The following is a 16,076-nucleotide window of genomic DNA, read 5'->3' as shown; positions in this document are numbered from 1 at the left end:
GGGAGAACTAGAGATACACATATTATATATATATATATATTAAATATAATAAATATTATATAGATTTCTTTAAAAAAATAATTGGCCACATCAGATTTAAATGACACATCATACATGCCACATCAGATAAAATTGTCACATAGGCTAAATTTACTAACCTGGTTAGTGAATATTTAACGAGGGGGTGCCATGACAATCAATGTGTTAAGTTGAGAGTGGTGTGAGCCAAAGTCAAAGTTGAGAGTGCCATCGGCCAAATGACCATAGTTGGGGGTGTTTAAATCCATTAACCCTTTACTTTTTTGCTTATGTTTTTCACCACTGATACTAATTTATAGCTTTTTAACATGTATAATCTATATATCATCTACTGTTAGGCTGGAGGGTGTGGTATAAAGCCCCTAGGAGCTTTATCATGCCACGTCAGATCCACGTCAACGCCATATCATACGGGGGGTTTTAAAGCCCCTCCCTTTAACTTGCATAATACGGTATGGTATAAAGCCCTCTGTTAAACAAAATTAAAAAAAAAAAAGATTTTATTGGATGAAATGATGTGGGCCCCACCTACACACACCTTCCTCGTTATCACGGTAGCGGACAAATGGTGGCGCCCCCTTTTAACAACAAGTGGGTGGTCGATGGCGGACAAGGGCGCCATAAATGGCTGATGTGGCAGGTGGCGCCCTCCCATACCCTCCGGCCTTAAAGATTAAAAAGCACTATTATAACCGGTCACAAATTGGGTTCAATGTATGTATTTTCTTAATGAGTTCTAATTTTAATGATATAGTGTCAGTTTCTATGTATTTTCACGGTTCATCGCCCCGCCGTAGTGTGCGGGTACGTTTACTATACTATATAAAGGATTTGAGATGGGCACTATCGTAATATCACACTAATTGGCTATTCCGCCGCAACGTGCGGGTTCCCCACTAGTAATTTATCATGTCCGAGTACTCTCCACCTAGTATAAATACTCGTGACTTCCCAGTCGACCAACGTAGAAACGCTTAGAGACTTTTACAATCATATTAATAGTTAACAAAATCATCAAACCATATTAATAGTTAACAAAATCATCAAAAGATGTAAAGTGTTAAAAAGTTTTAAACAAATTTCTTTTTTACTATTTATGTTTACGGAAAGTATTTTCACAGTTGATTACATACATTAAAGTAACGGTCACTCTTTTTTTTTTTTTTTTTTTTTTTGTATAAAGTCCTTAAAAAAAATAAAAATTATTTGTAGACAAAACCACAAGTAATTCACGGAGAGACAAAAGTGAGTATGGGTTAAGTTATTCTACAAAGGCTTCTAATTGTAAAAAGTGTAAGAAAGATTTATAGAGTGACAAGTGTCCAATAAGCTAAAACTAAACCCATTACATCACTACCAAAAACCTAAACACCCACCCCCACCCCACCCCCCCCACCCAAAAACCTAAACCCCCCCCCCCCCCTTCGGGCAAAAAAAAACAAAAAAAAAACTATACCTCACCAAAAAAAACCCCAAAAAACCTAACCCCCCCCTCCAAAAAAAAAAAAATAAATAAAAAAACTAAACACCCACCCCCACCCCCACCCCCACCCAAAAACCTAAACCCCCACCCCTCGGCAAAAAAAAAAAAAAAAAAAAAAAAAAAAAAAAAAAAACTTTTTTTTGGGGGGGAGGGGGTGGGGGGTTTAGGTTTTTGGTGGTGGTGAATGTTTAAGGTTTTTTTTTTTTGTAGTGAGGTTTTTTTGTGTAATGAGTTTTTTTAGGTTATTGGACACTTGTCACTCTATAAATCCTTCTTACAATTAGGATACTTTGTATTTGATCCTAATCCTTGTATTTGGGGTGTAAGTTTGGATGGCTCCATCTTGCAGACTATTGGAGTATTAAAGTATAGTTTGTATTTGGGTGTAAGTTTGTAAAGTCTTTTCAAAGATAAAACATGAAAGGCTGTCAACCATTGCATGTTCATTGTCAGGAGGAGATAAGAATGAGATGATTGATAACAACATCTGCCATACAAAAAACAAACACTTACAAGTTGCAAACTCTATGGTGGGAAGAAGGTTGCCCATGGTGGGTGTTGCGATGATTGCTACTTCTGCTCGTTTCATGTCTTGAGGGGGGGGGGTATTGGGGATTTGGAAGGATGGGATGACTGATGATGAGTACGTAGTTGTTGCAACTTGTAAGTGTTTGTTTTTTGTATGGCAGATGTTGTTATCAATCATCTCATTCTTATCTCCCCCTGACAATGAACATGCAATGGTTGACAGCCTTTCATGTTTTATCTTTGAAAAGACTTTACAAACTTACACCCAAATACAAACTATACTTTAATACTCCAATAGTCTGCAAGATGGAGCCATCCAAACTTACACCCCAAATACAAGGATTAGGATCAAATACAAAGTATCCTAATTGTAAGAAGGATTTATAGAGTGAGAAGTGTCCAATAACCTAAAAAAACTCATTACACAAAAAAACCTCACCTAATCCTTGTATTTGGGGTGTAAGTTTGGATGGCTCCATCTTGCAGACTATTGGAGTATTAAAGTATAGTTTGTATTTGGGTGTAAGTTTGTAAAGTCTTTTCAAAGATAAAACATGAAAGGCTGTCAACCATTGCATGTTCATTGTCAGGGGGAGATAAGAATGAGATGATTGATAACAACATCTGCCATACAAAAAACAAACACTTACAAGTTGCAACAACTACGTACTCATCATCAGTCATCCCATCCTTCCAAATCCCCAACACCCCCCCCCCCCCCCCTCAAGACATGAAACGAGCAGAAGTAGCAATCATTGCAACACCCACCATGGGCAACCTTCTTCCCACCATAGAGTTTGCAACCCACTTAACCAACCACCCTAACCACCATATCTCCGTCACAATCCTCACCATCTCCATGCCTCAATGGCCACTCATCCATAACTATCTCCAATCGCACACATCCACCGATCTCATCCGCTTCATCCACCTCCCCCCTCCCGACACACCACCCCCAAATCACTACACCTCCATCATCGAATATCTTTCACTCTACATACAAAACCACAAACCCATTGTCCAACAAACCATCGAAAGCCTCTCCGTCCCACTCGATGGCTTTTTCGTCGATATGTTTTGCACTTCAATGATTGATGTCGCCAATGATTTAAACATTCCTTGTTACTTGTATTTCGCGTCACCCGCCGCTTATCTTAGCTTTGTACTCCACCTCACAACTTTACCTGTAGACTCGGTAAACCAGGAAGCCGAGGAAAGACAGTTAATAGTACCGGGTTTTCAAAACCCGGTTCCATCAACTGCCTTTCCGTTATTTTGTATCAATAAAAAAGAACGTGGTTACTCGTGGTTTGTACGTCACGCGCTTAGGTATAAAGAGACCAAGGGTATAGTTGTAAATACGTTCCGGGAGCTTGAACCCTACGCGCTTGACTCTTTGTGTTCTAATAATAGTTTGCCACCGGTTTATCCTATTGGACCGGTAGTTGACCATGTTGGACCGGTTAAGTGGCATCCTAACCGGTCCATGCATGAAAAGGTCATCCGGTGGTTTGACCGGCAGCCAGATTTTTCAGTTGTTTTCTTGTGTTTTGGTAGCATGGGGAGCTTGAACAGGGCTCAGGTGAGGGAAATAGCAACCGGTCTGGAGCGAACCGGGTACCGGTTTTTGTGGTCGTTACGTGAACCGGGCAAGACAAAAATAGAGCTTCCAAATGATTATGAGAAACTTGAAGAGGATTTGTTTCCAGATGGGTTTATTGATCGGACGGCCGAGATTGGATTGGTGTGTGGGTGGGTGTCACAGGTGAGTGTGCTGGCCCACAAAGCGATTGGTGGGTTTGTGTCACATTGCGGTTGGAACTCGATCTTGGAGAGTATATCGTACGGCGTGCCGATTGCCACGTGGCCGTTGTACGGAGAGCAACATCTGAATGCGTTTGAGATGGTTAAAGAGGTTGGATTGAGTGTGGAGATAAGGTTGGGTAAGGGTGGTGATCTAGTGTTGGCGGATGAGGTTGAGAAAGGTGTGAGGGAGTTGATGGACAGTGGAGATGGTGAGTTGAGAAAAAAGGTTCAAGAAATGAGTGAGATGAGCAAAATGGCTTTGTTGAGAAATGGGTCTTCTTTTCAAGCTCTAGAGACTTTGATGGGCAATCTTTTATCCAAAGTTTAAAAGGTTCAAAAGGGTGTGTTTAAACTACCGTCTCCTGTTATAATTCTAAATATAGTCGTCTAGTGGTGGCCATACTTATTTAAGTTTTACCTACGATAGGTCAAGGTGAGTTTTGCTCTTCAGATCTCAAGTTTGAGTCTGGATGATAATGGTTTGTTATTGAGGTGTTTAAATTGGGGACGAGTTTGAGTGATAGTGGTTTCTTATTGAGGGGTTTATATTGAGGATCTATTTTGCGAGGGGACTCTCTAGCACAGACACATTTAAGATAACAAACACTAGACCTTCCAACATTCATGAATAATTCACACCTTAAAAAAAAAAAAAATCTATCACAGATAACGATATTAACATTATCCGCCTTCAACTTCCAATCATATAATCTTAGGTCCCTACGAACATATACACCTCAAGTAAATAATGTTCATCCTGAAGATTCTATATCTATATAGTTTTTTACATTATCCTAGTCAGTGGCGAAGCTTGACAACGAAGACTGGGGGGTCGAAAACGTATATACTCAAAAATTTCTATTGAATTCGGGGGTCGAAAATGTATAAACCCAAAAATTTCTATACGAGAACTACATATATAACATTACGAAGTGAAAAGTTCGGGGGGTCGGGCGCCCCTCCCGGCCCCTCATAAGCTACGCCCATGATCCTAGTAGACAAGTAATACACACTCTAAAGCAGTGAATTGCAATCTATGTACAAATCATTTTATATTTCATAGTAAGGTTATATTAATATACTTGAGTATTGATCGAGTAACTTACGTGGTTTGTGGCAGAGAATTAAAATTGAAGTCATTACACAGAACCGGTACTTGAGTATTGTTCGAGTATGTTACGTTGTTTAGTTTTATACGAGTCGTATAGTGATTAAATATGACTAGTTTAGTTTGGAACGAGTCGTATAGAGTTAAAAACATTTTTTTTAGTTAGGTTTTATAATGCACATGTGTAGTACTAGTTTTTTTTTTTTTTTTTTTTTTTTTTTTTTGAAAAACAAGTTTTTATATATATATAAAAAGTGGTGAAATTTCATAAAAAAATTGTAAAAAAAAATTGGCATGTTTTTTAGACTTTTTTAGTTTTCTCATTTATATATAGTTTTCTTATGATGCTCTCCCTATCCTACAAACATATATATACTTTCACAAAATTGATGCTAACGATGCTAAAAAGGTGTTTGATGAAACAGTGACTTGCCCCAAGACACATTATCCGCAAACATCACCCAAAGAGTGCGCCATTGACAAACCCACCATGTACCTGACCACACACACGTGGAAAAAAAATACTAAGGCGTCACGGCGTTGTGAGTGTGCCTTAGCACCCTTTAGGGTTCCCACTCGTGTTTGTCTTTAAGAAAACAATATACAAGGAGAGCTCCTCCTTATAAACCACTTTAAGGTGTTCTTTGTTTTTTCAGAGGTAAACGTCTACAGTCTGCAGACCACATCTGCAAACATCTGTAGCAGAAGAGGTGGACCAAACCTCTGCAATCTGCAAAAAAAAGACTGTTTGTTTTTTAACTTCTGTAACTTGCTGAAATAAACTTGTAACATCCCAAAATAGGAATTTTTAAAATTCGTTAGAACGATACCATGTTTAATTAAATAAATATAATAACTAAGTTTTTAAACTTGGTTAAACGTTTAACAAATCAACCAAAGGAAGGAATTTGCTACAATAATGATCAAGTAGCATCTAGAGGGGCCAAGGTTGTCAAAAGAGGGAAAGTTAATGTTTGATTAAAAAAAGAAATGAAAACACAAAAACACACATTTAGTGTGTGGGGGGTCGATGTTCGACCAGGGGAAGAGAGGGAAAGGGTGAAACCCTAGTTTCACCAAATTCATCAATTCGAGTAGGAATCTCAAGGGGAATCCGATGCGTAAACCTGGAACGTTGATCACTTAAGTGTCTCTAACATCAAGTAATTCGAATTTGGTGTTTTAATGATGTTTGATTAAGTGGGTTTTATGTAATCCGTGAATATAGTGTAAGATTTAAGCATGAATGTTAGTTATGATGAATGTGTAGATGCTAAATTATGTTCAATTTTGATTATAAGGAAGATTTGGAGGAAAACCCATTTGCTATGAGTAGGGTGGCGACATGTGTATACTACCTATGTCAAATCTTATGCAAATTTTGATGTATTATGATTTATGTGATTGATTCTTGATAGTTAGATTTAGTATGGTATGAAGTAATGTGATTTTATTTAGTTGTTAATGACAAGTGAACACAAAAATTAGGAAGATGAGCATGAAAAATACTTGTACATTATGCTTTAAATACGAAACCCGCCAAGTGTTCGATGAAATGTCTAGGTGAAGTTGAATGAGAGATATTTAGAAAAGATTTGATGAAAACTAAATCTGTCCAGAAAGTTACAGCCGAATGTAATCGGCTGTAACTGGGTCAAATCTTGTCAAAAACTAATGTTTATTGAGTTTTTGATGAACTCCCAGGAAAAACCTTTCAAACCCAACTGGAATTGCATTTTTTCGACGAAAAATGAACGTTTTATGATTTTTTCCGTATCGAAGGTTCAGGCTGCGTTTTCTGGCAGAATTTGCAGCCCATTACGAATGTCATGACTCAATTTAGAAATTGAGTTATGATCTCAAATTTTTACTGTAGGTAGCTTCAGGTGATTCCAAAAATCTCCAACTGGAGTTACGTCAATCGGATAAACGAGGAATTTTAAACGCATTTTTCCGTAAGCTGCAGTCAGAAGTGACGAATCTAATTGCAGCTTAGTAAATGAATTTTTATAAATTTTTGGTAGAGAGTTAGACTCTAAAATTTTAACATAAGGATAACCGCTCCGAGGGACATGTCACATAAAAAGATTGTAATTTTTGTAAGCTCGTAAGTACAGTAAACGGACGCCCCAAAACAGCCTATTATGATGTCATGAGTATATGAGATTAAGTCGAAAGTTAAAATGATAAATCATTGACTTTTGAAAGTCAACTGCACATAAGAGGCATGGCTAGAATTTTGTCACAAATGTAAGATCTTAGAACGTTATATGGTATGTGTTAAATCAATATGCGTTTTATGGGTTGACATGATGGATTATATGAGTTCGAAAAGATGTGATTTCGGGTATATGCCTTATGCTTGTTAGACTTGACTAATGAAAGTCAAATGTGAATTATGCATTCGACATGATCGTTTATATGTACAATCATGTATACTAACAAGGATGTGATTGTGGTGACACGAAAGCATAGGGATCATGTGGAAATGGACTCAAGCAAGAAAGGCTAACGAGTCAAGAGGAGACCAGGAAGCGAATGCGGAAACGGACGCTCAAGGTAAGTGAATCTAATTCACTTCTTAGTATGTATGTAGAATTTAATATTTAGGAGTGTGGAAAATTATGGAAATACTATGTAATGAAGGAGAGTTTTAAGGTAAGCGTTACTTTAGTATATCGAAGGAGTTGTATGTAACGAAGGTTAGCTAGTGAAATCAAACGGGTCGAATAATGGTTTGAAGGATGTATAAGTCCTTATCTTATAATTCGGCTTTTGATGTGAGTTAGGATGATAAAAGGATCCGTAATTAAATTACGGACGCGTAGAAACAAGAATTACTCAAAACGGACGTCTAGATCATAAGTTATGCATGTTTTAAGTATTAACAAGCGAGAAGTTGGAGCTGGAAATCTGCAGCTCAAATAAAATGAACCTTCTGTCGATATAGGGGTCGTGCCACGCGACAGCATGGGCAAGAAGCCGTCGCGTGACGCGACGGTATGTTGGGCTGGCAAAAGTTGCTTATTTGACTTGTTTTGTCTCGCGAACTCGTTTAAACGCATTTTAAACTACGTAAGACTAATTGTTTCATGATTTATGAAAATATTGATCACAAGTAAAAGTTATGAGACTCCTAGTTTTTAAACGAACTCGATGTTTTGAATGATTTTCATGTCTCTTAACTTATTTAAAGTCGGTTTAGAACATAAGTATTGTTATGAGCCTCCGGATGGCGAAGGTATGGATTTTACCTCCGTGTTAGTGAAGGAAATCTATATGTAATCGAACTTAGGAACGAATGGGTATGCAAGATGGTGAGTATAAAATTCTATCTTAAGGAAAGTTGTGATTATGACAAAATGTATAGGTTTATGTGAATGAAAACGGTAAGCGTGAGAGCTTGTATGTATGTGTGCGTGTACGAATGTGTATATGTGTAGAGGTAAGTGTATGTATACACGTGGGAATTTGGAATGTAAATATGTGTGAATGCGAGATGTTATCTATGTGTCACACCCCGATATTTCCACGTATTGCCGGTCGGCCCGGTGGGGAGTATCGTGACGTAGTTGATATCGTCATAGTCAAACAACACAAATTAATACACAGCGGAAGCAAAAGATAACAACATTACAACCCGAATGAGAATATCAAAGTATTACAAACGGAATGTAAAGGATCCACAGGTGGATCAAAGATAAAAAGATCATTGTTCAACAGATTTTGACATCTAAGCTTGCAAGACTCTTTATTGATGTTAGGAGTAGCCAGCCTATTCCGTCTAGTACCTGCACTTAGCCTTTTTGAAAAATACGTCAGTTTACACTGGTAAATACAATTAACTGACTCATTTTGAAAACATATAAGAAAATTGATTTGAATGCACAAGGCACAAAATATCTTTTATAACTTGGGATAATTATTTAAATATAAACTTGTAAAAGAATTACATGTTCGTTATACGTTCAGTAGCCTGGGCTGAATACCGGGTTAAAAATTAATAGACACACCACATGATATAATCCCGCGGCGAGTTATTCTCGAACCGGCGGTTATACCTTTTTATATATATGCACTGGCAGGTGTATGCCTACACCCCGTGCTAAGGTCGTGGCCTTTTCAATAAATGATGCCAAGGATATCCGGGACATGGTCATTAACCCCCCAAAGGCTTTAAGCAAACAAAACAATTTAAACGGGTCATGTCAATAAATTAACCTTCATATGATAAAAAATTCAATGCCCGACCAAGCGGTATTCTATATACTGTACCCCAAGCCCATATAAGGGAAAATAAGTTAAAAAGTATTTACCTAAGCAAGTATAAATCTCAATCAGCGAGTGCAAGTATCTTTTACTAGTCTCCTAATCTGGAATGAAGGTTTTAATAACCTATTAGATTCCTAACGGGTCTTAATTAAGCCTAAACTTAGACCGGTTAGTTTTAAAGGAAGATATACGGTTCAAAACGCACGATTAAGCGAAGACCGGATTAGAATGTATTTTTGACCCGACAAGTTTGTATACTTGTATAATATGTGTAAAATAAACACATTCTGGATTTTGAGATAAAAATGATAAGGTTTGACCCGCTTCAGCTAATTTATGCAAACTAGTTACATACCTTAAATATGTTGTGATATCAGTAGGATACCTTCCATTATGCCCAAAATGGATTTAAACTCAAATTATGCCCCGTAGGGGTATTTTGGTCATTTTAAAGCTTATAAAAGAGTTCAAATATTAATCTGAGTTTCAGGTCTGATATAATTAGTAAAAATATTTTTTTTATAAGTCATAACAGTAGGGTATTGCATATATGTGAAATTTATCTTTTATAACCAAACTATGCACCGTAAGGGCATTTTGGTAATTTCACATAAGCTTTAAAGGTCAAAATTAGAAATCTGAGTTTAAAACTTTTGCTTACTGTTAAAATATAAAAATTTGCTTAAAACATCAGTAGGTATTAAGTCTTATATGTGAAAAATGGTTTTAATACATACTATGCGTTTTAAACGCGTAAAAAGGCGGTTTTAAGCGATTTCCGGGTTTTATAAGAAAAGCTGATATTTTTATCATTCCAGAAGGCTTAAAATATTTTATTTATCATATAAAATAGTAGCAAAAAGTTTGGTATCAAAATGTTATGTAAAACTCATTTTATTCAAGAAAAGGGTATAACCGACAATTACCGAATCAAAGCTAGAACCCTATGTTATGCTCAGCTTAAAAATAAACAAAATATCTTTAAAAATCCCAAAATATTATATTACATCAGTGGGTAAAAAGTTTGGTATCAAAATTTGGGTTTAAATAGGCTATATGCTAATTATGTCGTTTAATTAATAAAAAGCTTCTTAATTACGATATTGAGCATAACTCCTAATCTAGACCTCAAATTGATGTCAAATTTTTAGGACAAGTTTATAAATCAGTAACAAAGATTATTTTCCTCTCACATTTTCAAAAATCTCGTTTTAAGGTCAAAAGGGCATAATGGTCAACATTTAGGCATATAACAGAAACATGCAAATGAATCGGATAACTAAGGAACCAAGTTGTATAACCTCAGAGGGTTACACTAACCTATAACCTGGTCCTAATAGAGCTCTAAGGCATGTCTAAACTAAGCTAAATCGGGTCAGAACTGAAAGTCAAAGCAAAAGTCTACTTTTGCGACTTTCGGTTCCGAACCGAGCCTATACTCAAAATTGTCTGATTGAACATGCTTAGACATGTTCTTACATTAATTACCAAGTTATATGAGTGACAAAATAGGTTGCATGGTTTCTACATTGTTAATTATGTTTTTATTTGAAAATTAGCTTTCTGTTAACTTTTTATAATTAAGTTTGACCCGACAATTGACCTAGTTAGAGTGGGAATCAGAGGGTGCCCTTTTAAGGGTTTATTACCCACATAATTACCAACACATAGCTACTTTCAATTCGAGAATTGACTGGACCATTAGTGATTAATCACTAAGTCAAACCTTAATTACGACGGTTTGACTTTGGGCCATTAAACTAATTAAAACTGAATTAAGAGAGGTTAACGAAGCTTACTAAAGATCTTAGCACGACTAATAATCCTTAGGGAATGCTCTTGAGCTCCAGGAGACTCAAGAAATTAAGTTAGAATGGTTTTTGAAAGTGAGCATTTGAACTTGAGAACAAGAACTTCTTATATAGTGACTTTGATGCAACAAGATCATCCCAAATGTCCCTATTGTTGCTACCAGATGATCACAGTTGTCCCTATTGCATGAAATCCCATTTGCACAGCCCCTGGTATCAGTTTCCATGCATATAAGTCGGTTAAACAGGCTGTACAGGCACCTGCCATGCAATTTTGTCGCTGGCAGGTTGTGTGTGGCCCACGTAAGACCCATACAAGGTCTACGCGGCCGGTATGGCTTCCAAATCCGGTCACCAAGTTTGCCAAATTTGCATTTTAGGTCCCTAGTCCTTTTAATAGTTGTTTTAACTTATTATTTTCCACTTTTAACCCTACAACTTGATTTTTAAGGACCCTAAGTTATAAACAAACTTTGTTAAGTCCTTGGTTAGCTTTACGATCACCCGAAAAGTCCTTATTTTCAACGTTGACGCTTTTAACCCCTCACTTACGAATGTTAGCATAACTTTCTCATACGGAATCGAAACCTTGTGAAATTTTTATCACTTATCCTAGTGAGTATAATTAGTCGTTACAAAGCTTCGGGTTTGCTAAAAGGTCACTCAGAGGTATAAATTAAACATGTTGACACTTTTAACCCTTGCGGTTTGTAAACTTTCACTTTCTTCCACAAACGGCTTCATATGATTCATAATTCATTCGTTTAAGGGTATAAACATCGTGTTGGGTTGTTGAAAGGTATAATTATCCAATGTTGACACTTTGAATCCTTTTACTCACATACTTTCTTTGTTTGTCAACTTTAGTCCTTCTAAATTAATTCTTTACACGTTTAAAGTCCATAACACGTGTCGATATAATATTGGACATGAATTTACGAGGTGTTACATCCTCACCCCCTTAAAAGAAATCTCGACCTCGAGATTTACTGAAATAAATGAGGGTACTTCTCTTTCATTGTGGACTCTACCTCCCACGTGTACTCGGGACCTCTACGGGCATCCCATTTGACCTTCACTATCGGCACGTGCTTCCTTCGAAGCTTCTTAACCTGTCGATCCTTGATCGACAAAGGTTTTTCGACAAACTTTAAGCTCTCATCTATATGCATATCTTTATGTGACATAGCTAACGATTCATCAGCTAGACACTTCTTTAGATTGCAGATGTGGAACACATTATGGATTCTACTAAGCTCTTCAGGCAGATTTAACTTGTAAGCAACTGAACCGACACATGCGATGATCTCGAATGGTCTTATGTATCTTGGGCTTAACTTGCCTTTCTTACCAAATCGCATTACCCATTTCCAAGGTGATACCTTAAGTAACACTTTGTCACCAACCTCAAACTTTAGAGGTTTACGCTCTTGGCATTGATTCTTATGGGCTTAACCCTTTCCTTCCTACTTAAGGCATCGGCGACTACATTCGCCTTGCCTGGATGGTATCGAATTTCACAATCATAATCATTTAGTGTCTCCATCCATCGACGCTGCCTCATGTTCAAGACCTTCTGGTTGAACAGATGTTGAAGGCTCTTGTGATCAGAATAGATCACACACTTTGTACCATATAAATAATGCCTCCAAAGCTTCAGTGCAAATACAACGACACCCAACTCCAAATCGTGGGTGGTGTAATTCTTCTCGTGCACTTTTAGTTGTCGGGAAGCGTATGCAATAACCTTGCCTTTCTGCATGAGCACACATCCCATACCTGTGTGTGATGCATCACAATAAACCACAAATTCTTCGATCCCTTCAGGCAGTGTCAATACTGGCGCATTGCTTAACTTTTGTTTAAGGATATCAAAGGATTCTTGTTTCTTAGGACCCCAATCAAACTTGATATTCTTGCGAGTCAACGAAGTTAGGGGTTCAACAATCCTTGAGAAGTTTTCAATAAAACGTCTGTAGTATCATGCCAAACCCAAGAAACTACGAATCTCTGTGGGCGTCTTCGGTTCCTGCCAATTCATGATAGCTTCGATCTTAGCGGGATCCACCTGGATACCATGCTCACAACCACATGTCCAAGGAATTGGACTTCACGAAGCCAGAATTCACACTTTGAAAACTTGGCGTAAAGCTTCTCCTGCTGAAGGAGTTTAAGAATACATCGAAGGTGCTTCTCATGATCAGCCTGGTTCTTTGAATAAATAAGGATGTTATCAATGAAGACTATGACAAATTTGTCCAAGTAGGGCTTGCAGACGCGATTCATGAGGTCCATGAACGCTGTTGGTACATTAGTGAGCCCAAAAGGCATCACTAAGAACTCGTAATGACCATAACAAGTCCTAAATGCAGTCTTGTGTACATCTTCATCTTTAACCTTTAGTTGATGGTAGCCTGACCTCAAATCGATCTTGGAGAAGTAACTTAACCCTTGCAATTGATCGAACAGATCGTCGATCCTGGGCAATGGATATCTATTCTTGATAGTGACTTTGTTAAGCTCGCGATAATCGATGCATAGACGCATCGATCCATCCTTCTTCTTTACAAACAGGATTGGTGTTCCCAAGGAGATGAACTAGGTCTAATAAATCCTTTTGCTAATAAATCATCTAGTTGAGTTCTCAACTCTTTCATTTCTGTTGGTGCCAACCTGTAAGACACTCTTACAACAGGTGCTGCTCCAGGAATAATGTCGATTCTGAACTCCACTTGTCTATCTGGTGGTAAACCAGGTAGTTCTTTAGGGAATACTTCTGGATATTCAGAAATGACAGGGATTTCTTCAACCCTGGGCTTTGGTTCATCAATGGTTACCTGTGCCATATAAATGACACAACCTTTCTTCAAACACCTTGACGCCTTAAGCATAGACACTTGCTTAGGCAATCCATACTGATTGTCTCCCTGTATGGTAAGTGGCTCACCATACGGAGTCTTGATCACCACTTACTTCTTGTCGCAAACGATCTGGGCTTGGTTATGAGATAACCAATCCATGCCTATAACTATGTCGAAACCAGCTAATTTTAAAGGAAGCAAGGAGAACGAGAAGGAGTGGTTCCTAATGGATATAAAACATCCATCTAACACAGTTGAGGCAGTTTCTAAGGTACCATCTGCTAGTTCTACCTCATATTTCACGCTTAGGGTTTTAACAGGTAAATTCAACAACTTACAAAACTTATCATCTACAAATGACTTATCCGCACCCGAATCAAATAACACCCTTGTATAAACATCATTTATAAGGAAGGTACCTGTTATCACATTATCATCCTGAATGGCTTCTCGTGCATCCATTCGAAAGACCCTAGCATTGGTCTTTTTGGCCTCTTCAGGCTTTTTGGCAAACTTAGGGCAATTGGACTTGATGTGCCCCTTCTCGTTGCAGTTATAGCCGTCGCATCCTTTATTTTCTTACAGTCTAACGTCTTGTGCTCAGAAGACTTACAAATCCCACAAGCTCTTGGCTGTGATTGGGATTTCGATTCGTACCTGCATTTACCCAGATGACGTTTCTTGCAAACTTTACACTTGGGATTTCACCCGACTGCTGATCATCCTTTCTAAAACCGAAACTCTTCTTGTGCTCGGAGTTCCCTTTGTGCTTCTTATCAGAACATCATGAGTTCTCATCCTCACGCTTCCTCATCCCCTCATCCGAATGCCTAAGCGATCTCTGCCTGACCACATCTAGGGTAAGAGACAAGGATAAATCAGCTGCTGACCTAAAAGTAGCAGGTCAAGATGCCTTTACACTGGCCTTGATCTCCAGGGCTAAACTCCCAATGAAACGTGCTATTCGCTTGGGTTCCGGTGTTACCAAATATGGAACCAATCAAGACATGGTATTAAAGCTTGTGAGGTAAGCTTGACAATCCAGGTTCTTTATAACTGTTGGGATTGAACCCTATCAAAGGAACAGATAACTAAAGCCAAAACTGGATCAGGTCAGTGGATCCAGAATAAGCAGATGTTATGCAACAAACTCCCCCTCAGCCTGAGCTCACAGAATTTGTTCGTGCAGGAAGATGATGGTGAAGAGCTAATAGAACAATACAGAGCAATGTTCTATTTATAGGCACGAACAAACCATTGAAGCATCTAAGCTGACGTCACCATGAAAGTGACATCTAACCTCCTAACAAACTCTAACCTCTAATCTATACAACCTCTGCTATGCAAACTACTGATATTACAATACATTACATAAAGTAAACAAAACTGCTGCTGCATCCTTCCACTGCTGTGAACCCAGCAGTACTTGTCATGATCAGCAGTGCTTGACTCAAGGCAGTAGATTGGGCAGCAGGGCTTTAGTTCTTCATCAGTCTTTGTCTTGATTAGTAGTTGTAGGTCAGCAGTTTATATGATCAGTAGATAGGAGGTCAGCAGATGTTGAAACCACTTTCAATGGGAGAGACTTGTATGCATAACATCTGCTTATTCTGGATCCACTGACCTGATCCAGTTTTGGCTTTAATTATCTGTTCCTTTGATAGGGTTCAATCCCAACAATCTCCCCCTGGAACAGATAATGCCAAAACTCTTCATTATTTTGTAGATCTTTATTGCCTCATCAGCAGTTCCCTTATTTGCCCTTTGAGCTGAAGTTCAAAGGCTAAGGCATCTGTGTCATCATCATCCCTGCTAAGTGGAAGATCAAGGATATCCTGCAAATCTTCAAGACTCGGGCCAAGAGCTTGTTCCCTTGATATATTCTTCACTTCTCCACTAGACTTGAGCAATGTCAGTACGTGGGTCTGTTTGTCAGTTTTCCACTTTAGTACTTTTGAGTCAGGTGGGTTTCTTGGGAGATTTTTATTGGATGAGGTGTTTGGTGATGCAGGCCTATTCATGACTGTCTGAGCAGTGTTTGCAGATTGTTCCAATCCAAGATCTTCTTTAATCATTATCTTAATGCCCTCTTTTACAAGGTCATCACCAGCCATTAGATCTTGGATTGTTTCAGCACCCAACTGTTTTTGTGGCCTTCTTTTAAAGAT

General features: G+C 38.1%; 1 protein-coding gene across 1 annotated transcript; it reads left to right on the top strand.

Annotated features, from left to right (window-relative positions):
- The first annotated feature begins 2,780 nt into the window (after positions 1-2,780).
- On the top strand, positions 2,781-4,184 carry LOC110907014 (UDP-glycosyltransferase 43). The gene has a single exon (XM_022152052.1). The coding sequence runs from the start codon at positions 2,781-2,783 to the stop codon at positions 4,182-4,184; it is 1,404 nt and encodes a 467-aa protein (XP_022007744.1).
- Positions 4,185-16,076: the final 11,892 nt, after the last annotated feature.

This window comes from Helianthus annuus, chromosome 14, assembly GCF_002127325.2.
Source record: "Helianthus annuus cultivar XRQ/B chromosome 14, HanXRQr2.0-SUNRISE, whole genome shotgun sequence".
In the NCBI taxonomy this organism is placed as follows: Eukaryota; Viridiplantae; Streptophyta; class Magnoliopsida; order Asterales; family Asteraceae; genus Helianthus; species Helianthus annuus.
Note: the sequence above shows the minus strand (reverse complement) of the source record. Positions and strands in the feature narration are given on the sequence as shown.